General features: G+C 38.0%; 1 protein-coding gene across 2 annotated transcripts in view; it reads right to left on the bottom strand.

The window, feature by feature from the left end:
- Nucleotides 1-24993, bottom strand: part of DNAJC1 (DnaJ heat shock protein family (Hsp40) member C1) — a 200909-nt gene that overhangs the window by 28158 nt on the left and 147758 nt on the right. For both annotated transcript variants that reach the window (XM_061181597.1, XM_061181595.1), the window contains exon 9: nt 1774-1893. In XM_061181597.1, the coding sequence (XP_061037580.1) occupies nt 1774-1893 (120 nt within the window). The remainder of the gene's footprint in view (nt 1-1773; nt 1894-24993) is intronic.

Raw genomic sequence — 24993 nt, 5'->3', positions numbered from 1 at the left:
AGCTCTTGTGCTCCGCAACAAGAGAAGCCACCGCAATGAGAAGCCTGTGCACCGCAACAAAGAGTAGCCCCTGCTCGCCGCAAACTAGAGAAAGCCTGCAACGAAGACTCAGTGCAGCCATAAATAAATAAATAAATAAAATTTATTAAAAAAAAAGTTAAAGGCAGTGCTATCTTCAACGGAGACACTAAGTTAGTGAACTATTCTCTCTCATCAGCCAACTGAACTAAAAGTTTTGAGGCCCTTTTAAACCAATGCCTGTTTTATAACTTTCTAAAAAGTATTTCAGTAATTTTTGTTAATCATTATATTAACAGTAATTATATACTTAGAGGATCATAGTACTTAAAATATCAGTAACCATGGAACATCTTTAACCTGGTCAGATATTTACTGATAAGGCATTATTAACTTATCTTTTACAAACAACCTTACAACAAGATAAAATGCACATCCCAGTAATATTCTTAGCAGAGGAAAAGGTATCCTTATGGTTTTCCTCCAGTAACCTAAGATAACTGGTCTCATCATGAAATAGCCAAAAAAAGTTATAAGATACAAGGGCTAACTTTACACATGATCAGACTAACTTTTAAGTCGAAATAATGTAAAACATCTTACAAAAATTTTTATGTCTTTAAAATGTGATTTTAAAAAGTCCTACCATATGGTAGTAAAAACATTCATATATAATTTAAAATTCTCAAAGCAGCTTCTATCTGAAACAGAAAAAAAAAAAAACAAACAAAAAAAAACCCCAAGAAAAAAAATTGACAGTAATCCGTATTGTTTCTAAATTAAAAGGTTATTTTTTTGGTAGTTGTGCTTACTAATTATTTTGCAGGGTTTTGAAATAGTTCATTATCAAAAAAGACCCAAAGTATACTAATACAATTGAGAACATAAGAAATCTGAATCTTTGCTTTCAGTATCCTTAGATATTTTAGAGCTATAGGATTTATTTTAAAGTAAATTCAGTAAAGAATATTTACTATCATTTATGAAAATAAGGATCATATTGATGAAAATAAAGACCTCCATTTCAATTAAACATTTACTGAATATTTAGTACATATCAGGTGCTCTAGTAGGTGCTTTTATAAGATTCTCTGCCCTATATTTCGAAAGTGTTAAATCGAAAACTTTCCCAGTAAACACTGTCTTTTAAATGGTAGGTATGACTAGTCACATAATTATATATAGTTTAAATATATATTGTTCATAGTATATATATAAATCTATAGTTATACACTTTATATTATATATAATTATAAAGCTATATGCATAGAAAATTTTTTTGGTTAAACAACTTGTCAAAATGAATGGTAGGTATCATCCTTGAAATAAAAACATAGCAATATTGCTCATTTAATTAATGCAAACCACCTGTCAACTACCTATAGCAATCTGTACTTCAGTGTTAAAAAGATCCAGCTGAAATGTAACTTCTCTAATTCTAATCAGAGAACTATTTTTTTCCCACAGCTAAAGGGGTCACTTGAAACACAAAAACTAGCATTGTTTTTCTGTGATTAAGTTACAGTAGCTTAAGTCTCTAAACACCAGAATGCCTCACACAGCTGTTAATTGTAGACCAGGGGACTGGCTGACATCTGCTTCTTGCTTCTTTCGTTAACGGTTCACTTCCAGGTCCTTAAAAAGATTGTAGGCTTTCTCCAAAGATAATGTTGGATGCATCTATGTCTGCCTTCTACATAGTTGGCTTATTCTGGTTTGTCACTCTCCATACAATGCAAATCTGAGTGAACTCACATCTGTCACCGATCGACCCAATTCGTGGGCAATCTTTTCCCATCGACCTGGGGTTCCTCCTGGGAACTTAACCATACTTCTTGTCAGCTGGCTGAGGTCCTCTTCTGTCCATTCAGGTGCCTGCAAAACATTAAAGAAAAAAAAAGTAATTCAGAGAATGTTCGCTAAAACATTTAATAAACCTGTGAAACCAAGTATTGGCATTATGCTTTCTGCAAAAATAACAATGTTAAAATGTATCTACTAGTTTAGGTGAAGGTCTGAGTTGCATATTTAACATTAGAATGCAAAGCTCCTGCAGCCTTTTAAATGCTCCAACGTACACCAAATAATAAAGAAGAAATACTGTGAACCCAGGCTCTTAAAGACATTAAAAAAAGAAAGACAGTTGTTTTGAAGTGCATTGTGTCACTAATGCTCACAAATGCCTCATGTGAGCTTACCACAGGTCTTGAAGTTTTTAAGAAAAATGATTAAAAAAGCAAAAAACTTCATAAGTGTAAATGAAAATGTGAACAAGTAAATGGACTGATTCAGAATCAGAACCGAGACAAAGATATATTTTTTGTCCATTCTACGTAACGATATTTAATTCTAAAAATCATGTATCTTCAAGAAGTTAATTTATCAAGTGCTAGCATTTTGTAAAACTTGAGAACAGAAATTAGAAACTCCTGCAGCCAAGACTTAAACCACCGGGTCCATGCAAAGCAACACTTCCTTTTTGAGAAGGTAAATAGCTTCTAAAAGATCAAATTATTAAATTGAATAATAAAATACCTTAAAGATTATAAAAATTTTTTTTTGCAAAAGCCAAAATTCTCAGAGCAAGCATATTCTCTGCATTTTATTCAGCATTACCACTTGGTGAAACCCAAAGTTGAGCAAAGCAAAAGAAACCATCATCAAATAACAGATAACCACGTTACAATTATTTTACGTTACAGCACTAAACTATTTCCTACCGGAGGCAGTAGCCACAATGGTATAACACAAGACTCTAGGAGTCAGCTGAGAGATGGAGGAAGCCACCTTATTTTCCTTTAATTAAAAAGAAAGAAAAAAAGAAAGAAGGAAGGAAACCTCTGAGACAAATACCTTTTCTAATCACCGTTTCCGATAATGAACAGGCACACATCAGGCCGTATGCATTACAGGACCATCAGCACAGACAACAGTCAGAGGTGAGTGACCCCAGGGACTATCTCCACAGCTACAGCAAAGCTTCTCCCTGACACTAATCCTCCCTGTCATTCTCCCACTGTGCTCTAACCACACTGACATCCGCCTGCCTCACCGCAAGCTTAACGGGGCCCTTCCTGACTTTTTACTGTCTCCCCCAATCAATGGTTCAAGCGTGCTCTTTTCACCATGTCCAAATGGCAGCTTCACTCATAATCAAAGTGCACTGCCCCTGTTAAAGGGCTTTCCGAAAGGCTCTCCCATTTGCATTCATTTGCAAAGCAAACTACTTTTATTCACTTTGTTCTGCTATCAAGAATGTTCCCTGAAGCAGATAAATTGGCATAAATACAACCTGCCACTTAAGAGTCAGTAAATAATAGCCAATAGTAGGGAGGATTTTATCAATCATTCTATTTTGTATCCACTAAAAGCTGAAAGCCTCAAACATATTCATCAGTACAACCCTTATGAAACATGCATAAATTCCCTTCTATAAAAAGGTAGCCTGCACTGAGTATGGTCGGAATTTCCTTGATATTTAATGAATATCAGAAATCTAATTCTCCATATCAGATAATTTAAAAATTTACACTGAAGGTTTTTTACTTTCTTTTTGCTTGTTTGTTTTTACTTAGGGGAAAAAGCATTATTGAGATATTATTTAGACGGACATAATTGGATTTTCTAGGAAATCACTTTTGCTAAAAAGCTGCAACTTGAATAACTATACCAATTGGCTTCAAAATGCAAAAGTTATGAAGCATTTAAATATAAGCTTATAGTACAAAGTCATACATAAACGGCATTAAGTTGACACTGCACAGAGACAGAGTATTCCAACCATATAGTATATCAATGCAATTTCACACTAAATCAGATCTTATTTCTGCATTAATTATAACACATTTTTGTAGCAAACAAAATTGTCTAAAATGTCAATAATATATAAGCCATTTTTTCACAGAGGAGTAAACTAATTCTTTAAAATAATCTATTTTTAATAGATTGGCCTTCCAAATATGTTGCATATATCAACAATGGGCATTAAGAATCAATCTAATTTTAATTCCTTGTTAATGAGTCTAAAAGGATAGTGCCACTTTTTTCTGGAAAGGAAAAGATTTAAATCAAATATTTGGATGAATAACCTGAAAAATCATCTACTTCCTTGAAAATCTTTCCTTTTAGTTTCACTGTTATTTCACAGCCATGATTTTATTATTAATATTAAAAAACTAGATCAGTAATAACTGGGACCATAATCTGAAATCTTTGAAAGAATCCTTTTAGCAGTTCATTATTCTCTCTCTTCCAGCTGTACGGCACTTTGGTGAATGTGTAATTCCTCAGCAATAGTTGGTTGTGTCTTTAGAAGCAACAGAGCCTACTGTGATCCAGCTACTGCAGCAGCCATGAGGGTGGCCTTGGTGTGAATGTATTCTCCTTGCTCTAATCTGGAGCCAACTGTAGCTCTGAAAGTCAAATGAATGCATATGCATACCGCTTTGCCACTTAAAACCACGTGTGTCCAATATTACTGAGACACTGGGCCAGAAATTCATCTCTACAGTAAAGTAATGGAAGACACCCCATGGGGTGGGGACAGCTGTTGTGACTACACAAGCATTCCAATTTTGCATCAGAAAAGCCCCGCTCTGGGAATAAATCTCCATACTGAATAAAAAATAAAAAGTTTTCAAATTATTTAATACATTTATGTAATGACCCCAAAATATATCTGCTAAAGTAAGAGCTGATATAACATTTAAATTGTATTCTCTCTACCCCTTTGGGATAGATTTTTGTCATAAAACGAGCTAATGTTCAAAGATTCAGTGCCTTTGAAAATCCTTAATATTCTTGGGGGATAGGAGTTGGAGGCTGTAGGGGAAAGCACACTGTACCTTTTTTTTTTTTTTTTTATAAAGACAGTGAAATAGAGAGAAAGTCATTTATTTATTTATGGCTGTGTTGGGTCTCCATTTCTGTGCGAGGGCTTTCTCTAGTTGTGGCAAGTGGGGGCCACTCTTCATCGTGGTGCGCGGGCATCTCACTATCGCGGCCTCTCTTGTTACGGAGCACAGGCTTCAGACGCGCAGGCTCAGTAATTGTGGCTCACGGGCTTAGTTGCTCCGCGGCATGTGGGATCTTCCCAGACCAGGGCTCGAACCCATGTCCCCTGCATTGGCAGGCAGATTCTCAACCACTGCGCCACCAGGGAAGCCCCACACTGTACCTTTAAAGTAACCTATACATACCTTTTCCCTCACAGAGTTAGACCGTAAAATGTTAATTACAAACTCAGGCAATTTATTTGGTACTGAAAACTTATGACCCAATTAAAAGAAAAATTTTAAATGTACTTATTTATTGCATTTTCATACTTTATTGAAACTCCCTAATGAAGAATATTTATGTTGAAATGACTTATTAATGATCCTTATTTATGTAATTACAGACCTTACAATTTTGGATTCAACAATTTTTAATAGATTCAGCTCAATTCATGAATTCTCAAATTTTACCTAGGAAATAATATCCTTACATAGCATCACCCAGTTAAAATATCACATATGCATCTAATAATGTGGATGGTATACCTAATGATCGAATAACCTGCTACCCTCTCATTCTACATTCTGTACTGACATTGTGTTCTAGAATGTGCATTTGGCTTTCAGCTATACAATTTTCATTTCCAGTTTGAAAATTGAGCAGTTAATTGACCTTGACTATATATGTGGATAAATGGTATATTAAAAAACCCAAACAACAAAATTAAAAACAAATCACCTCTAATGTCTTTTCACTCTTAGGAGGAGAAACTCTTCTTTGAAGAAAACTTGCAGCTCATCCTAAGCTAGTATTATAGTGTTGTGATCCTTTTAGCAGCAGTCGTTGTGACCAGAAAGGTCTTCCCATCTATGATTTAGCTACCTTGCCAAAAGAGAGATCCCCTCTGGACCAGTGATCCTAAAATGTGGTCTGGCGCCAACCGGCAAACGAGTCTGTTACCCACCTGTGACAAAGTTCAGACACTTACAGCAGTTGACCGCTGCCACCACAACCAAGAGCAATCAGCAGGCTCTTCCTTTAGAGACTATAAGCCAGTTGGGTTAGTTGTCAAACTAGCATGGTGCGTCACATGAAGTGCGAGCTGCAATCTTGTTCGGCACAACAGGACTACAGCTTGGTCAGCAGTAGCCGGAAATAATTTTTAAAACCTGGTCCTTCACTATAGATAATTTGAGAAACACTGCTCAAGACAATGCAAATAGTTCAAATTCCTTCTTACCTCCTTTTTTTTTTTAGGAGCAACAGTAACTACTTGGAGCTCTTGAGAAATGGACACAAAGATGTTTGATCCATTCCTTTGCAAAATATTTTATGCCACTAAGTGTTGGGGGGGACTTGGCATGTAGTAGAAGGTTACACCAGGTACAGGGAACAGCAAATTGCAGAGGCCTTGAAGTGGGAGCACGTCTAGAATGTTTGAGGAACAGCCAAGATGACCAGGGTGGCCGGAGCAAAGCAGGCAGGGGGAGGAGGTGAGGTCAGAGGGGCAAGGAGGTAAAATCACAGAAGGGCTCAGAGGCCATCACAAGGACTCTGGCTCATTTACTCTGCCTGACACAAAGCTATTGGAGAGGCTTTTTTCCCTTCAGTTGGTGGAGAGCTTATTTACAAAAGGGGCTATTTACAAAGGTGTGAGTGGAGGGGAGCCACAAGAGCTAGTGCACTGACTGTCCTGACAGCTCAAACCTGCAAGACGCCCACAGAGTCAGCCTGCTTACGCTGTGAGAGTGAAATCAGGTGCAGGGCAGCAGTTGGCCTGAGATGACCACATCCAGAACCACAGCTAATTAGGTTTGTGATAATTTACTGCACAGGCCCAACAGTTGATGATAAGGAATAATATCAGGGTGTGATAAGAATCTCTGAAGTCTTTAATGACAGTACTAATCTCTGCCTTTTTTATTCCTTTACTCTCCTTCTGTGGGGATTCAGAAAGGAGTAATGATAAATAAATGTGATCAAGGGGATATATTTATCCAGAAGAATATGATTTTACATGGAACGTTTTGTGAAGTCTTATTTAAAACTATGATATACATTATTCAAATTCTAACCTAAAAAGTACGTACTAGAATCATCTATTCATGGTAATTTAATATTGAAATAAAGAGCTGACACCATCGTACGATGTTTGACTGCCGATAGCTTTGAAGCCTCCCTTCTCCCCTCCCCCCTGTGCCCCACATCTGGGTAAGGCCTGAAGGAAGCCTGGGAGGCTGAAACCTCGCACATCCCTCCGTCCCTCTGTCCCTCCGTGTGTGCGAGAACCCTCATCCCAGCCCCACCCCAACCGCAATAAAAAAATCCCAAACCAGCCTCCTTTTCTTTCTCAGGTAATTTTTGGGCCAACATGGAAAGCCTGCCCTGTTTTCCCCAGAAAGCCTCGTTATATAATCAACCTTTTGGTATAATCTTGGGGGGGGGGGGTTGTGTGTGTGTGTGTGTGTGTGTGTGTGTGACATTATCAGTCCTGACACTGGAACCAAATTTTGGGTATGGAGGTGGTAATGCTGTCCCTGCAAGGTGGCCACAGCAGTTGACATTGGGAGCAGGATGTCTAGAGGCGGGCGACCACCACCCGGGGTTATCTTCTCTTGCTTTGGTTTGCTGACTGGATCTGCTGCCTGGTGCTGCATTTGCTGAGTCCTACCAAGCCTCTGTCATAGATTTAACCCACCTAAGTTGGAAGCGTCGATGATTGGTGTTCACAGAGAAGAGTATGGGATCAGGGACCTCCTTTAAGTAGCCTTGGGTTGTGTGTCTCAGCCCAGACTCATCTGTGTCTTAGATTGAGTTGTGTGTCTTGATCGATGGACTCAGGAGAAAGACTCTTAACTTGTGAGATGCTGCTTGTGTGTCTCAAGTAGGTGGTGTTGGCCCTGTTTTAAAGAGGGCTCGGGGGAAAGAGAGCTTGTTCAGGCCCACTGGGTAGTCACCTGTATGGAGGAACAGCAGTCCCTATTTGAAGAGCAGTTGAATTACTGAGATTCATACTCCTAAAGGCAGATGGCTCACTAGGACCCTCTAAGATGCTTTTGCTGCTTCTGCTGCCTATGTCTCTGTTGCAAAAAAGATCTTGATCCTCAGGGTTATAGAGAAGAACACCCCTGGCATCCCTGTGGCACAGCCAAGGTGTAAATTCAACCGCTGTCACGGCGAAGGACGCTAACCCTGACGATACTGATAGGAGGCTCTCTGGAGGAAGAAATTTATAAATATGAGCAGTGCAGAGAAGACCTCCCTGAAGTATACCCAGTAACTACCACCACCAAAAAAACCCCAAACCAAAACAAAAAAAACCTACAGGGTGAGCACACTGGTCTGCTAGGGCTGCCGTAACTGAGTTGCTTAAACAACAGAAGTCTATTTCTTCACAGTTCTGGAGATTAGAAGTAGGAGATCAAGGTGTCATCAGGGTTGATTTCTGATAAGACCTCTTTCTGGCTTGCACATGGCCTTTGCTCTATGTGTGCCCACGCAAAGGGAGGGAAGATCCCTGGCCTCTCTTCCTCTTCTGATAAGGACACCAGTCCTATCAGATTAGGGCCCTGCCCGTATGACCTCACTTAACCTTAATTAATCACCTCCTTAAAGGCCCCAATCTCCAAGTACAGTCACGTGAGGGTTAGAACTTCTGCATATGAAGTTGGGACACAATTCAGTCAGTAACAAGGAGGAAACAAACAAAAACTGAAATGGAAGTCCGTAATTTGGCCCAATTGGTAACTGAAATTTTACTGAAAGAATTTCTTACAACAAAAAGATTAAAAGGGCAGATTGGCTTTCGTACCTCTGTAACATTGGTTCTGAATTAGTTTAACATTTGCTGAAACACAGCAGTTGGATACCTTCATGGCCTTAATCAATAATGGGGCTCAAATTACAGTTACACTGGGCATCCCACTAAATTTAAATAAGGTACCCCCTATCATCTTCGGGCAGTTACTAAACATGATAAAGAGGACAAACAGGTATGCCTTACCTTAACCACAGGAAGTACTGTCTTGCCTAAATTTCTCATGATCACAGTACCCATTGTCCTAAAATGTGCCAGTGCTCATGGACTCTGACTCAACAAGTAATAAATATTTGTCACAAATTATCTTGATAAAATGGAACCCCATGAACCTCTTCTTCCCCCATTAAAATAGTTAATATGGCCCAATGTAAATTAAAACAGAGTCTTTAATGATTGAAACCCTTTAGACAAGATGTATTTAGAGAAGTGGTGAGTATCCCCACTGCTTTGCCATTCAACAGCCCAGTTCACCCTGCTCTGAAACTTGGGAAGAATGAATGTGCCTCACAGTGGATTACCCATGAGCCTGGATTGCTGTGGGCCTCATTAAGGTCCCTGTAGCCAGTACTACTGAATTTACCAAATTCATCCAATCAGCAAATGGTAAATATTTTGCTGTTATAGAATTTGTTGAATATCTTTTGTTCAGTGCCTATTTCAACAGCCTCTTGACTGCAGTTTGCCTTCCCCTCCAAAGGGCTATGACATACTTCACCCAGCTCCCACGGCGGGCAGCTCACAGCCCTGTCATTGCACGCAACCTCTGAGGGCAAGACCTTAACTACATCCTTCTTTCTCTAGGGACACAGGTATGACATTACCCTGATGATTTCCTCTTTGACACACTCGTTCAGGACATACAAATACAAGGTGCTCACAAAAAGGGGATGGGCCACTGCCTCACACACAGGGTAAGGCCCCCCTGCCACCTCGGTGAGATACCTGAAAATTATTTGGGAAACTGAAGGCTGCACTCTCTGTGACACTGTCAAGAAACAGCTGTTGACTCTCAGCACCCACAACTTCTTTTAGGCTTTTTTTTGTGTTCTGAAGGAAACATATTTCTCATTTACAACTTGTACTTAAGCCCATTTATGCTGTTACTTGCAAATTAGCTCACTTTGAATGGGGCCCCCTCTAACAAAGGGCTCTAGAATCTGTCCCAATTGCAAAATAACAGACACTCCTGTTAGTGCCCCCCAGAGACTCCTTCACTGTAGAGGTTTTGGCAACCTTCTCTCTGAGTTAGGATACCAGTTGTATACAACTAATCACTTTAAAATGTTAAAACCATAAATATTTGGACTGTTAAAATTAAACTTTTGGTCTTTTAAAGAAACTGCTTAAAAAATGAAAAAGAAAGCCACAAACCAGGAGCAAATATTCACAACACATATCAGAAAACAAGATTTGTATCACAATTTGTTTATCCATTCTCCTACTGATAAACATTTGGGTAGCTGCCGGCTCTGGGTTATTATGTATTATGAATACAGATGCTATGGATATTTGTGTATAACTCTCTTAGTGGTCATGTGTCTTAATTTCTCTTGGATAAATACCTACTGGTGGAATTGCTAGGTCAAAGAGAAAGTATACATGTCACTTTATAAGAAACTAGATAAGTATTTTTCCCAAGTATTGTTTTATACTCTAACCAGCAATAAATGAGGGTTCTTGTTGCTCCAGATCCTCACCCACACTTGATATTACCAGTTATTTTATTTATTTATTTATTTTAAAAGAATAATCAGGAATTTATTTATTAATTTTATTTTATTTTTTGGCCATGCCATGCAGCATGTGGGATCTTAGTTCCCCGACCAGGGGTCGAACCGGTGCCCCCTGCATTGGAAGGACAGAGTCTTAACCACTGGACCTCCAGGTAAGTCTCCAGTTATTTTGACTGTTCTGGTGGGAATGAAATGTATCTTATTGTGGTAATAATTTGCATTTCCCAGATAACTAATGATCTTGAGTATCTTTACATGTGTTTAATGACCAACTGAATAGCTACTTTTGTGAAGTATGTTCATTTGTTAACTGGGTTGTCTTTTTATCAGTCAGTTGTAAGAATTCTTTATATTTTGTGGACACAAGATCTTTGTCAGATATATGTTTTGTGAATATTTTCTTCCAGTCTGTAACTTACATTTTCATTTAAAATTCTTCAACTTTTATTTTGAAACAGTTGAAGACTTACCTAATTCCCATATACTCTTTATCTAGCTAACTACGATGCTAATAGCTTATGTAACCACTGTGGTTACAAGCCTCCAAGATGGTCCTCAGTGATTTCTACCTCCTTGTTCAGTCCCCTTCCACAGTGCCTAGAGCTGACCTGTGTAACTAACAAGATATTGTAGAAATGGCAGTGTGTGACTTCCAAGGATAGTTTATAAAAGACACTGCAGCTTCTGCCTTGCTGCCTTTGGGACAGCAACAACAATCTCAAAATCTGGAAAGGGAACAGCTTAGATCCTGAGAGATATGGGGAAGGGAGGAGTGTTAATAATTTTGTCTTTCAGAATAGGCCCTGGAACCTTCCTCATGAAGGAAAACACCCTGGTGCTACTCTCTCAAACTGTTCCAAGCGCCTTAAATTTAGCTGGCTGTACCACAATTTGATCATTATTGCCTTAAATATTTCTGACAATGCCATTAAAATCAGCAGATGGCCCAGATCCTATATATCCCATGCTAAACATCCATCAGCACCTTTGAGTGTCAGCTCTATCCTCATCCCCATGGCCATCACTCAATCATTCTGTGGGGAAGAAAAATGTGACTCGGCTGGCGGCACTGACCAACATGACAGGTTGGGCTGACGACTTCAGGTAGTTGCTCAACAAAACAAGGACTAGACTCCATTATTAAAAGTGAACTGGCCCAGCTGAGAGGAGTGTAGGAAGCAGGGTCAACTTGTTCCTCCCCCTGACTCATAAAAGTCTCATATGTGATATACTACCACTGCCCTAATAATTGTAAATAAACTTTCTTTACAGGGTCATCATGTGCATGCACCTCAGGACTACACTTTGGTGCAGAAGTAAGGCATCTTTTTTTCCTTTATTCCTGAAAATACAATGACTTGCACCCTGGGAGTAGTCATAAGAGACGTTCAAGCGTTTAAGGAAACACCACCAGCAGGTCATGTAGCCCTCAGATGACTGAGAAGAGCCCTCCGAAAGGAGGGGTAACTGACTTGTAGTTCGCGTGCTCATTGAGGAAGGTATCCCTACAATGGGAATCATCTAATTTTAAAAGGTGCTATGAAATTTGTTCCTGATTATTGGAATTGACCAATTACACTACCTACCATGGTGGTGGAAGACACTCAGATCAGCCTCAACTTTCTGGCCAGGGTTGTTACTGGTGACCCAACTGCCACAGATTTCTCCTGTGGGCCAGGGTGGAAGCTTGCTAAAGCATCCTGCTATACCAGAGGCTTGGGGAACTGGCTTAAAAATGCTGATATTCTGGCTACTGCCGTTGCTGTGAGTAAGAAACTGTCCTTTATCTCTGACCAGGAGTCTTATTCTTCTGTCACCATTCATGAAACTGTGGCAGGCTAACTTGTTAGTCTACAAATAGTGTGAAATTGTAGACCCTTCACAGTTGTTGACAGTATGTACCTTTTCATTTTCTTAATGGTACCTCTTGAATGACAGAGTTTTTAATTTTCATGAAGTCCAATTTATCAATGTTTTCTTTTATGGTTAGTGACTTGAGTGTCCTGTCTCTAAAGGCTTTACCAATCTCAAGGGTAAGGTAGGGGTCAAGGTTCATTTCCTATTTCACAGTTGCTCCAGTACCATTTGTTGAAAAGACTATATTCTTTCCCCTTCTGAATTGCCTTGATATCACTGTCAAAAATCAATTGACAGACTGTAGAGAACAAATGTATGGATACCAAGGGGGAAAGGGGTGGGAGGGGTTGGGAGACTGGGATTGACACTATACACTATTGATACTATGTATAAAATAGACAACTGATGGGAACATACTGTATAGCACAGGGAACTCTACCTAATGCACTGGGGTGACCTAAATGGGAGGGAAGTCCAAAAGGGAGGGGATATCTGTATGTGTATGGCTGATTCATTATGTTGTGCAGTGCAGGCAAACACAACAGTGTAAGGCAACCATACTCCAATAAAAATTAAAAAAAAAAAAAGACAAAGAAGAGAAACAAAGAGAAGTCAAGAAGAAAAGGAATGTAATCACTAAAGGCAAATATAAACATTTTAAATTCTTAAAAAAAAATCAATTGACTGTATGTATGTGTCTATTTCAGGGCTCTTTTAATGTTACATTGATCTATTTATCTATTGGATGCCATATAATTTCCATTATAAGATAAGGAAATTGTAGTGTTGTGCTAATTTTTTTAAAGATGTAGCACATCACAACTTTTTTTTTTTTTTGGGGGGGGGAATTAAAATTATTTTAAATTACAAATAAATATTCCATCTATTTAAATCTTTATCCCTGCTTGTGGAATAATGCTATATAGTGTGCAAAAGGGCCTAAATCAGGACCTGGGGTCTTTGTTGTCTTTTTTAGCTACACCTTTCTAATGCTCTACAAAACTTATATCCTGTCTTACTCTTCCTGAAATAATAACACTATCATCACCTATAAGGTTAGGGAATTGGGAAAAAGATGTAATAATTTTCTTAAGGCCACCTAGAAAGTCAATACAAGAAGCCAAAGATTCAAAGTTCTTAAAGAAAAAAAAAGTATTCTGGATATAATTATAAAGGATTAAGACCCAACATTTACTATATTATTTACTAAGATTATATAAAAGATATGTGTGAGTGTGCATTTACTATATTATTCAAAAGAAAGACTCCTTGAAAATGAGCATTGGTAAATTTATGTTAGAAAATCTTTGTGCCATCATTATTACATGTTTTCTATTGTTTTTTTTAAATGTTGAAAAGTAGGAAAAGCTTTATAAAGAGTTACATTACTATTTACTGCCTAAAACTTTATCGTTTTGAGAAAAATGAATAGTAAAGCGTAGAAAATCAAAGTTAGATATATATACTATTAGACTACTTAGGATAAAGTTATATCATATTTAAGACTAACATGGGGCTTCCCTGGTGGCGCAGTGGTTGAGAATGTGCCTGCTAATGCAGGGGACACGGGTTCGAGCCCTGGTCTGGGAAGATCCCACATGCCGCGGAGCAACTAGGTCCGTGAGCCACAACTACTGAGCCTGCGCGTCTGGAGACTGTGCTCCGCAACAAGAGAGGCCACGATAGTGAGGCCCGCGCACCGCGATGAAGAGTGGCCCCCGCTTGCCGCAGCTAGAGGAAGCCCTCGCACAGAAACGAAGACCCAACACAGCCAAATAAATAAATAAATAATAATTAAAGGTGCTAATAATTAAAAAAAAAAAAGAAACTACACCTCTGCTTCATTAAAAAAAAAAAAAAAAGACTAACATGATGTTAATAGAAAAATTTTAGAACATGACACTGGCCTTGATTTAAGACCTCATGAAAAAGCAGTACAAATTAGTTTTTTTTAGTTTTGGAGGACATGCATTAGCCCACCAGCTTGTCAGTCACGCTTTGAAATTCAAGCTTAAAAAATGTATTGGGGACTTCCCTGGTGGCACAGTGGTTAAGAATCTGCCTGCCAATGCAGGGGACACGGGTTCAATCCCTGGTCTGGGAGGATCCCACATGCCACGGAGCAACTAAGCCCATGCACCACAACTACTGAGCCTGCGCTCTAGAGCCTGCAAGCCACAACTACAGAGCCCGCGCGCCTAGAGCCCGTGCTCCACAACAAGAGAAGCCACCGCAAAGAGAAGCCTGCGCACCGCCACAAAGAGTAGCCCCCACTCACCGCAACTAGAGAAAGCCTGTGAGCAGCAACGAAGACCCAACGCAGCCAAAAATAAAATTAAATTAAATCTTTAAGAAAAAAAAAAGTATTGATTTACCACTGACATAATTAAAATTATATCCTCTTGTTGGACTGACCCCCTTATCATTATGTAATACCCTTTCTCTGTCTCTTATGATAAGCTTTGTTTTAAAGTTTACTTTGTCTGATATAAGTATAGTTACCCCAGCTTTCTTTTGGTTTCCATTTGTATAGAGTATCTTTTCCCATCCCTTCACTTTCAGTTTATGTGTGTACTTATATCTGAAGTCAGTCTCTTGTAGTCAGTATATTGATGGGCTAATGCATGTCCTCCAAAACTATAATTTAAAGAATTATAGTTGACCCTTGTACAACATGGGTTTGAACTGCATGGGTCCACTTACATGCAGATTTTTTCCAATAAATATGTACTACAGTACTACATGAAACACAGTTGGTTGAATCCACAGATGTGGAACTGGGGATACGGAGGCCTGACTATAAAGTTACATGCAAATTTTTCACTGTGTGAAGGGTTGGCGCCCCTAATCCCCATGTTGTTCAAGGGTCAACTGTAATACCAATCCTTCTCTAACTCTTCCAAAAAATAGAGAACACTTTCAAGCTCATTTTACAAGGCCAGCATTACCCTGATACCAAAACCAGACAAGGAAGCCATAAGAAGAGAAAATTACAGGCCAATGTCCCAGATGAACACAGATGCATTTTAAAATCCTCAAGAAAATATTAGCAAACCAAATTCATTAATACAGTAAAAGTATCATACACCACAATCAAGTGGAATTTATTCCAGGGATGCAACAATGGTTCAACATGTGCAAATCAATGTGATACACCAACATTAACAACATTGGTTTGTTAACATTAACAAAATGAAGGATAAAAATCATATAATCATCTCAGTAGATGCAGAAAAAGAATTTGACAGAATCCATAAATATCCATTTATGATAAAAACTCTCAAGAAAGTGGGTACAGAGGGAATGTACTTCAACATAATAAAGGCCACATATGACAAGCCCATAGCTAACATTATACTCAATGGTGGAAAGCTGAAAGCTTTTCCTTTAAGATCAAGAACAAGACAGGGATGCCAAGTCTTACCACTTTTATTCAACATAGTATGGAAAGTCCTAGCCAAAGCAAGTAGACAAGAAATAAAATGCATGCAAACTGGAAAATGCATGCAAACATGTAAAACTGTCACTTTTTGCAGATGATATATGATATACAGAAAACCCTAAAGACTTCACCAAAAGACTGTTAGCACTAGTAAATTCAGTAAAGTTTCAGGAAACAAAATCAATTAAAACAATCTGTTGTGTTTTTATACACTAGTAATGAACTCTCAGAAAAAGAAATTAAGAAAACAATCCCATTTACAAAAAAATAAAATACCTAGGAATAAATTTAACCAAGGAGGTGAAAGATCTGTATACTGAAAACCGTAAGACATTAATGAAAGAAATTCAAGAAGACGCAAATAAATGGAAAGACAGTCTGTGCTCATGGATTGGAAGAATATGTTAAAATGTCCATACTACCCAAAGCAATCTACAGATTCAATACAGTCCAATGGCATTTTTCACAGAAATAAAAAAACAATCCTAAAATTAGAATGGAACCACAAAGGACCCCCAATAGCCAAAGCAATCTTGAGAAAGAAGTACAAAACTGGAGGCATCGTGCTCCCTGATTTCAAATTATATTACACACCTACAGTAATCAAAACAGTATAGTATGAGACAACCTACTGAATGGGAGAAAATATTTGCAAATGATATTACTGATAAGAGATTAATATCCAATACATATAAATAGCTCATAAAACTCAACATCAAAAAAACAACCCGATTAAAAAATGGGGCAGAAGAACTGAACAGACATTTTTCCAGAGGAAATGCAGATTTTTCATATGCAGGCCAAGAGGCATATGAAAAGATGATCAACATCACTAATCATCAGGGAAATGCAAATGAAAACCACAATGAGATATCACCTAACACCTGTCAGAATGGCTATCATCAAAAAGAACACAAATAACAAATGTTGTTGAGTATGTGGAGAAAAGGGAACCCACATACAGTGCTGGTGGGAATGTAAATTGATGCAGCCACTGTGGAAAGCAGTATGGGGGTTTTTCAAAAAACTAAAAATAGAACTACCATTATGACCCAGCAATTCCACTTCTGGGTATACATCTGAAAAAAACAAAAACACTAATTCGAAAGCTACATGCACCTAAATGTTCAGAGCAGCATTATTTACAATTGCCAAGATATGGAAACAAACTTAAGTGCCCATCAACAGATGAATAAAGATGTGGTATATCTATACCATGAAATACTACTCAGCCATAAAAAAAGAAAGAAATTTTGCCATTTGCAGCAACATGGATGGATTTGAAGGATATTATGCTAAATGAACTAAGTCAGACAAATACTATATGATATCACTTATATGTGGAATCTAAAAAACACACCAAACTAGTGAATAAAACAAAAAAGCAGCAGACTCGCAGATATGGAGAACAAACTATTGGTTACCAGTGGGGGGGCGGGCAGATGGCAATAAAAGGGTGGGGGAGAGGGAGGCACAAACTACTGGGGGCAAGACAGGCTCGAGGATGTACTACACAACATGGGGAACCCAGCCAATATTGTGTAGTAACCATAAATGGAAAAAAACGAATGAAAAATTGTATGAAAAATAAAAAATAAATGGACACCCCCCCCCCCCCCCGCCAAACAGTATGGTATTGGCATAAAGTCAGATATATATGATCAATGGAAGAGAATAGAGATCCCAGAAATAAACTCATTCATATACGGTCAATTGATTTATGACAAAGGAGCCAAGAATATACAATGGGGAAAGGACAGTCTCTTCAATAAATGGTGCTGAGAAAACTGGACAGGCATACGCAAAAGAATGAAACTGGACCACTATCTTACACCATACATAAAACTTAACCCAAAACAGATTAAAGACTTGAATGTAAGACCTGAAACCATAAAACTCCTGGAAGACAACATAGGCAGTAAGCTCCTTGACATCCCAGATTTGATCCACTATTAAAAATCCACCAATTTTTCTCGTTTCCTTTAGGAAGAAATCCAAGTTCCTATGCAAGGCATTTAAAGGCTGGGTATCTGGCCCCTGCGTACCTCTCCACTTTTATTTCATCTTAATCTCTGCCTCCTATCCTAATGCTTCAGACATCTGAAACTACTGGCTGAACATGGAGGATGTTTCATATCACTGTGCCTTTTTGAATATTTTCCCTATGCCTAGAATACACTATTCTGCATTTTCTATCTAATAACTACTCCTACATTAAGAATAAGTTTCCTCTGTGAAGCCTTTCTAACTCCCAGGATACTGAAGTACTCCCTCTGCTATGCTTCCTCCATAACTATATATACTTTTATAAAAATTATTGCATTATATTGTGATGGCCTCTTTATATAACTGTTTCTTTGTATGGATTATAATCTCCTAAGGCTTAGGGACTATGCCTTTCATGCATATATTCTCCATGCCTGGAGCACATTATAAGTTCAGTGAATAATTACTGAGTGAGTATTTTGGGAAAAAGTTGAAAAACCCAAAGGAAAAATAGATGGGAAGCATACCAGGCCCCTTTGGAGGTAGGACAATAAATTCTATATGTATTATTAGAAGTGGATAACGCATAGAGTGGAAAATGACAATAATTACATATTTCTCTAGGATTAGTGATACTCAAAATGTAGATCTCTTGCTTAGTAAAGTTAGAATTCCACCAGAGACATTTTCATGTCTTAAGGGACATTTTAATTTATAGATTTATAGCTATTAACATTAAATGTGACCTCAAGGACCAACTATTCTGTCTACAGGCAGAAATTTTTCTGCATTATCCTATTTGAGAAAAAATAACTGAAACAAAAGAAACCAAAGGGATTTTAAAAAAATCAGGACGTATGATAAAAGGATGTATTGGTAAATAGTACGGGGGAAGCTGGAAATTTGTAGTACTCTTTCCATGTTGTTCAACTATAATGCATCCAGTATTTGTCAAAGGTCATATTATTCAACAGAATGACACCTGATTCTTAGTTTAGTAACTGGAATCATGTATGTACACTGGAATCTAACTAGCTTTCTTAAAGGGTAACACTTTTAGTAGTAATATTCCCTTAAAACAGCCTCATTTCAATGGTTTATCTATATGCTGTAATATTTAATTATATTTTAGAATTACAGGGGGTCACAGAGACAACCTAGCCCAACACCCTCTTTTTAAGATAGAAGAAACTGAAGCCTACAGAAGCTGAAAAAGCTTCTTCAGGTTCACTGGGCAATCAGTGATGGAGTCGAGATAAGATCTCAGGTTTCCCAATTTTAGCCCAGTAATCCATTCTGAGTTTTTAAAATTACAAGTAAAAGTGTTATCACTGACAGTGAGCATATATTATTGTATCATGCAATATCATAAAAACATATTTAGCCAAACTGTTGAAAGTGGGATACCTTTTAAATATTTCTACAAAATTAAGGTAGGATCATAATTTTAGACAGCATCATAGTCAGGACAATACTTGCAAATTCTGTAAATTAGTATAAATGTCATAATTTCCTTTCCAGTTTTATGTCATCTGATAGCAAAGTCCTAGTGTGAAAGGAAAATAAAAATAGAGTCAGCATTGCTCAGATAGCTCTCTTAAATGGAGCTGGGAGGCCATTAAGGAAGTATGACTTATGCAAGTCTCAGCCTGGATGGAATCTGACCTTTGGACCTGATGAAGTCATCCAGAACACCTGCCAGAAACTCAAGATACTTATAGGACCCTTACCCTAAAATAACTTGTGACAGTCTGTCTACTTATCAGACCCCTACCCTAAAACAACTTGTGATCCCGGGACTTCCCTGGTGGTGCAGTGGTTAAGAATCTGCCTGTCAATGCAGGGGACATGGGTTCAATCCCTGGTCCGGGAAGATCCCACATGTTGCAGAGCAACTAAGCCCGTGCACCACAACTACTGAGCCCTCGTGCCACAACTACTGAAGCTTGCACTCCTAGAGCCCATGCTCCGCAACAAGAGAAGCAACCACAATGACGAGCCCATGCACCGCAAGCAAGAGTAGCCCCCGCTCGCCGCAACTAGAGAAAGCCCGGGCGCAGCAATGAAGACCCAACGCAGCCAAAAAAATAAAATAAAATAAAAAAATAAATAAGAACAAACTTGTGATCCCTTAAGGACAAATACTGTCTGACTCAGGTCAGAGTCAATCATAATTCTCACCAGGCAACTTTTAACAGCCTCTGGCTTTTTGTTTTAATAAGCCCCTGACTCTTTCTCTTCCTCGGAACATTCTTTCAGAGTTACCAGAATCTGTGTCTCTTGATTTGTGATCCTTAAGACCCCAAATAAACACTTTTCTTATTTGCAGCCTCCTGCATTATTTTTTGGTTGACACTAGACACATACTAAGTACTCAGAAAACACTTGTTAAATTGACTGAAAGAATACCATATGATAGTCTCAAGTATTAACCACTAACAAGGGAAGGCCTACGTAATTTGCAGAAAAGGGATACAGACAAGAATATAGCTAGAAAAAATATAATAAAGAGGAATAGTTTATAAAATCATAATAATTTTTAAAAATATGTGTTATTTAGGTCTTTACTCATCTCTGCAAATTCAAGGAGACTTGAACTGACATCTAGAAAACCACAAACAAACCTATTAGAAGCTTTTTAAGTGAAAATAAAAACTTAGATGAAGTGTGCACTGAAGAGCTGCTTCTTTGTGAAGGCTTTAAATTTTTGTGTTTTATCCAGATTTCCTTATGACCAGTGGTATATGTCTGTAAGATGGTTCCCAGGATAAGGGAAATGGATGTGAAAAGTATAAAAACCAATCTCACACCAGGATCAAGTCATAAAATGATACCTTCATACCCGTATGTGTGCCACCATATATTTAATTGCACTTTTAGATGGGGTAGTTTTAATTAGAATTTTTTATTGAAGTATCATTGATTTACAATGTTGTGTTAGTTTCAGGTACACAGCACAGTGATTCAGTTATATATATACACATACATATATACGCACGTATGTACAAATATATTCTTTTTAGATTCTTTTCCCATTTTTTCTTAACAGTTGTGATTTTTCTCTCACTGATGTATATTTTCCTTACTCTCAAGAGAAAGCTATTCAACTGTCATATTTTCTTCATTCCTTATTCAGTCTTAAAAATTTATGGCTTCTGATATGCTTTCCACTTACATATAAACAATACCAGTCAATAGTTTTTTTAGTTTGAACAATAATAATACATCAAGTACTCTGTTACTCCTTCATGTGTTTCAATACTTGAGAATAAAAATCAGATATAATAAATGTACCAACAAATGAAAAGGTATGGAAAACTCCTTGGTTATCTGAGCATACATATCACTGTGCCTGACACATAGCAGGCTTATAATAATTATGTTGAATGAATGGCTGACTGACTAGCTGAGTGAATGACGGAAATAAAGATTCTGGCCATTTTGACAGTGGCTGGAATTTGGCACTGAACAGTTCTTGCACGTAACCAAGCAGACTAGACTCGCTTCGCTAAGGGAGGGAAGAGTCAAGCTTCTGTTCAAAAGACAGTAATACCAAGAGCCGTTGGTACAGCCCTACACCAAAAACTAGGCTAGGGGAGAAGAGAATGGGAGGAGCAACAGCTGGGCGAGGGCTTCGGAGGCTTTGTTCTCACTGCTCAGCGCAGCTAAGTGTTCCAGTTCCACAAACATTATAGGTCCGTAACACTACCTGAGTAAGAGATTATTCAAATCTTTCAGGAAAGATCTGGCACCACACGATGGTAAATTAGATAAAGTTACCATCATTTGAAGTGAGGCTGTAAGTTAAGGACATACATTAAGGACATACATTAAGGCCAATAATATTTAATAAATGTTAGCCGTGGGTTACTGAATTTCCAAATAGCCCTCCAGAGGGAGGTGGGGGTGAGGGAAGTCTGCTGTCTGCTTCCTACCAGCCTGGGCCATCATGCTGGTCCCCTCCGGCTTCTGCTTCCCACCCAGCTCCCAGGACTGTCACAAACCTGCCCTTACTCATGGTTTTTATTGTGGTAAAATATACATAACATATGTTATGTCTCTGTGGATTTGCTTACTTTGGATATTTTATATAAATGGAATCATACAATATGTGGCCTTTAGTTTCTGGCTTATTATAATGTTTCAGTGTTCATCCACGTTGTGACATGTGTCAGTCCTTTTTATGGCTGAGTAATATTCCATTGTACGTTTAGACCACATTTGTTTATTCATTAATTGATGGACATTTGGGCTGTTTCCACCTTTTGGCTATTGTGAATGGTGTTGCTATGAACATGCACATGCATGTATTTGTTTGAGTTCTTGTTTTCAATTCCCTTGAGTATATACCTATGAATGGAAGGGCTGGATCATATGGTAACTCTATGCTTAACTTTTTGAGGACCCACCAACCTGTTTTGCACAGCAGCTGAACCATTTTACATACTTTCCAGTAATTTATGAGGATTTCATTTTCTCCATATCCTTGCCAACATTTGTTATTTTCCTTTTTCATATGGCCATGCTTACAGGGTGTGAGTGGTATCTGACTGTGATTTTGATTTGCATTTCACTAATGATTAATGATGTTGAGCATCGTTTCACATGCTTATTGGCCATCAGTATATCTCCTCTGCCCATCTTTGAATTGGGCTGTTTTTTGTTGTTGCTGAGTTGTAGGAGTCCTTTATATATTCTGTGTATTAATCTCTTATCAGATATATGATTTGCAAATATTTTCTCCCATTCTGTTCCATCTTCACTCTTGATAGTGTCCTTTGATATACAGAAGTTTCTAATTTTGATGAAGTCCAATTTATCTATACTTTCTTTTGTTGTTGTGCTTTTGGTGTCACATCCAAGAAATCTTGCCAAATTCAATATCATGAAGCTTTCCCCATGTTTTCTTCTAAGAGTTTCATAGTTTTAGCTCTTGCATTTATGTCTTTGATCCATTTTGAGTTAGTTTTTCTATACGGTGTAAAACAAGGGTCCAACTTCATTCTTTTCAATGTGGATATCCAGTTTTCCCAACACCATTTGTGGAAAAGACTGTCCTTTCTCCATTGGACAGTCCTGGCACTCTTGTTGAAAATCATTTGACATATATGCAAGGGATATTTTTTTACTCTATTCTATTCCATTGATATATATGTCTGTCTTTATGGCAGTCCCACACTGTTTTGATTACTATAGTTTTGTAGTAAGTTTTGAAATCAGGAAATATGAGTCCTCCAATTTAGTTCTTATTTTCAAGATTGTTTTGGCTATTTGGAGTCCCTTGAGATTCCATTCTGATGGGGATGCACTGAACCTGTAGATTGAGTAGTATTCACGTCTAACAGTAGTAAGTCTTCCAATCCATGAACACAAGATGCCTCTCCATTTATTTTTCTTTAGTTTCTTTCACCAGTGATTTGTAGTTTTCAGCGTACTTCATTCATCTTTAAAATGAAGCTCAAAGCCACTCTGTCCAGTCAGTATCACTTGCTTACTGGAGGTCACAGTCTCCTCCCTCCCCCACCGTCTGCCTTGGGTTTACATAAATTGTAATGGGATATACTTTTTCCCATTTGACACTAAGTTTTCAAGATTTACCCATATTGATACATATAGTTCTAGTTCATTCGTTTAAACTGCTATGTAGTATTAGTTCCTAGGGCTGCCATAAAACATTACACTACAAACTGGGTGGCTTAAACATTTATTCCCTCATAGTTCAGGAGGCTAGAAGTCCAAAGTCAAGGTGTTGGTAAGGTTGGTTCTTTTTGGAGGTTCTGTGGGAGAACCTGTTCCACACCTCTCTCTAGCTTCTGGTGGTTGCCAGTAATCTTTGTGTTCCTTGGCTTGTACCTGTATCACTCCAATCTCTCCTGTGTGTTTCTGTGTATCTTCACCTTTTATAAGGACAGCAGTTATTGGATTCAGGGCCTGTCTTAATCCAGCATGACCTCATATTAACTAAGACCCTATTCCTGAATAAGATCATATCCTGAAGTTCTGGGTAGACATGAATAGTGCCCTTTTTGGGAGGGCACTATTCACTATACATTATTTGACTATAATATGTAATTCATTTATCTATTCATTCCCCTTGTTGATGGACATTTAGGTTATTTCCAATTTTTCACTATTAGAATGCTGCAATGAATATCTTTTTTTTTCTTTCATAATTGAGATTTTATTGGTTGCTTTGAGGATCAGTACACAGACATTTCAATTTGTACACAATTCTCAACATACGTACCAAAAATCTAAAAAATCATGTAGTTGTGATTCTTTTCTGAACAGTTATTCCAGTGACTTTCCAGCTTAAAATTTGGAGGCAAATTTTCCTTCACAGGATATCAAGTACCAATATCTTCAAATATTGATATGCTGTTACATCGTAAGTCCCACTAATTTGCAATTTAATATCATATACACTACATACTCAAATTGTCAATCGTTCACAGCACATTAACAGTTACTAGAAGAACTGGACTACCACCACCAAAGATGTTACAGAGCACACAAAATCCTGACCAGGAGAGCCAAGATCAAGGGGTGAGTGGTTTGCTTTAGGAAACAATTCTACCAAAACAACATGGGAAGAGTAGTAATTTAAAGTGTTTGACATTAAATGCACAACTGACTCCAAACTGCCATTTAGTATGCTTTGTATTACAGGATATAAAAGCTACCCCCCATCTGTGGAATGTTCAGCTGACACCCAAGACAATCAAAGCCTCCCATATTCAATATCCCACTATTTTCTGGTTGTACCAAAAAATAAACAACCAGCAAATGATATCACCTCTTAAAAAAAAGCATTTACACTTAAAAAATGGGATGAGGTGGGATTCCCTCCTTTTTAAAAATGTTTCTAGAACTACTAAAAAACTTGCATTTACAAAATAGTTGACAAAAATATTCCTCTGGATTGTACAAGAAGGGAGACAGGGACCACTGATAGGACCAGGTGTGTGATATTCATCAGACTTGGCTTCTTTCTCTCCTGCTTCATCAGAAGCTGGGCTCTCCTCGTTTTTAGTTTCTCCGTTTTCTGCAGGTAAGTCTTCTTTAGTCTCTTGGTTAGCCACTTCAGCCTGTTTTCCCTTTTATTTGCACTTTTTTGTCTGAAGATTTATCCTTTCCTGCCG

The sequence above is a fragment of the Eubalaena glacialis genome, chromosome 2 (assembly GCF_028564815.1).
Source record: "Eubalaena glacialis isolate mEubGla1 chromosome 2, mEubGla1.1.hap2.+ XY, whole genome shotgun sequence".
NCBI classification, from domain to species: Eukaryota; Metazoa; Chordata; class Mammalia; order Artiodactyla; family Balaenidae; genus Eubalaena; species Eubalaena glacialis.
The sequence above is the reverse complement of the archived record's forward strand: the minus strand, read 5'-3'. Positions and strand labels throughout refer to the sequence as shown.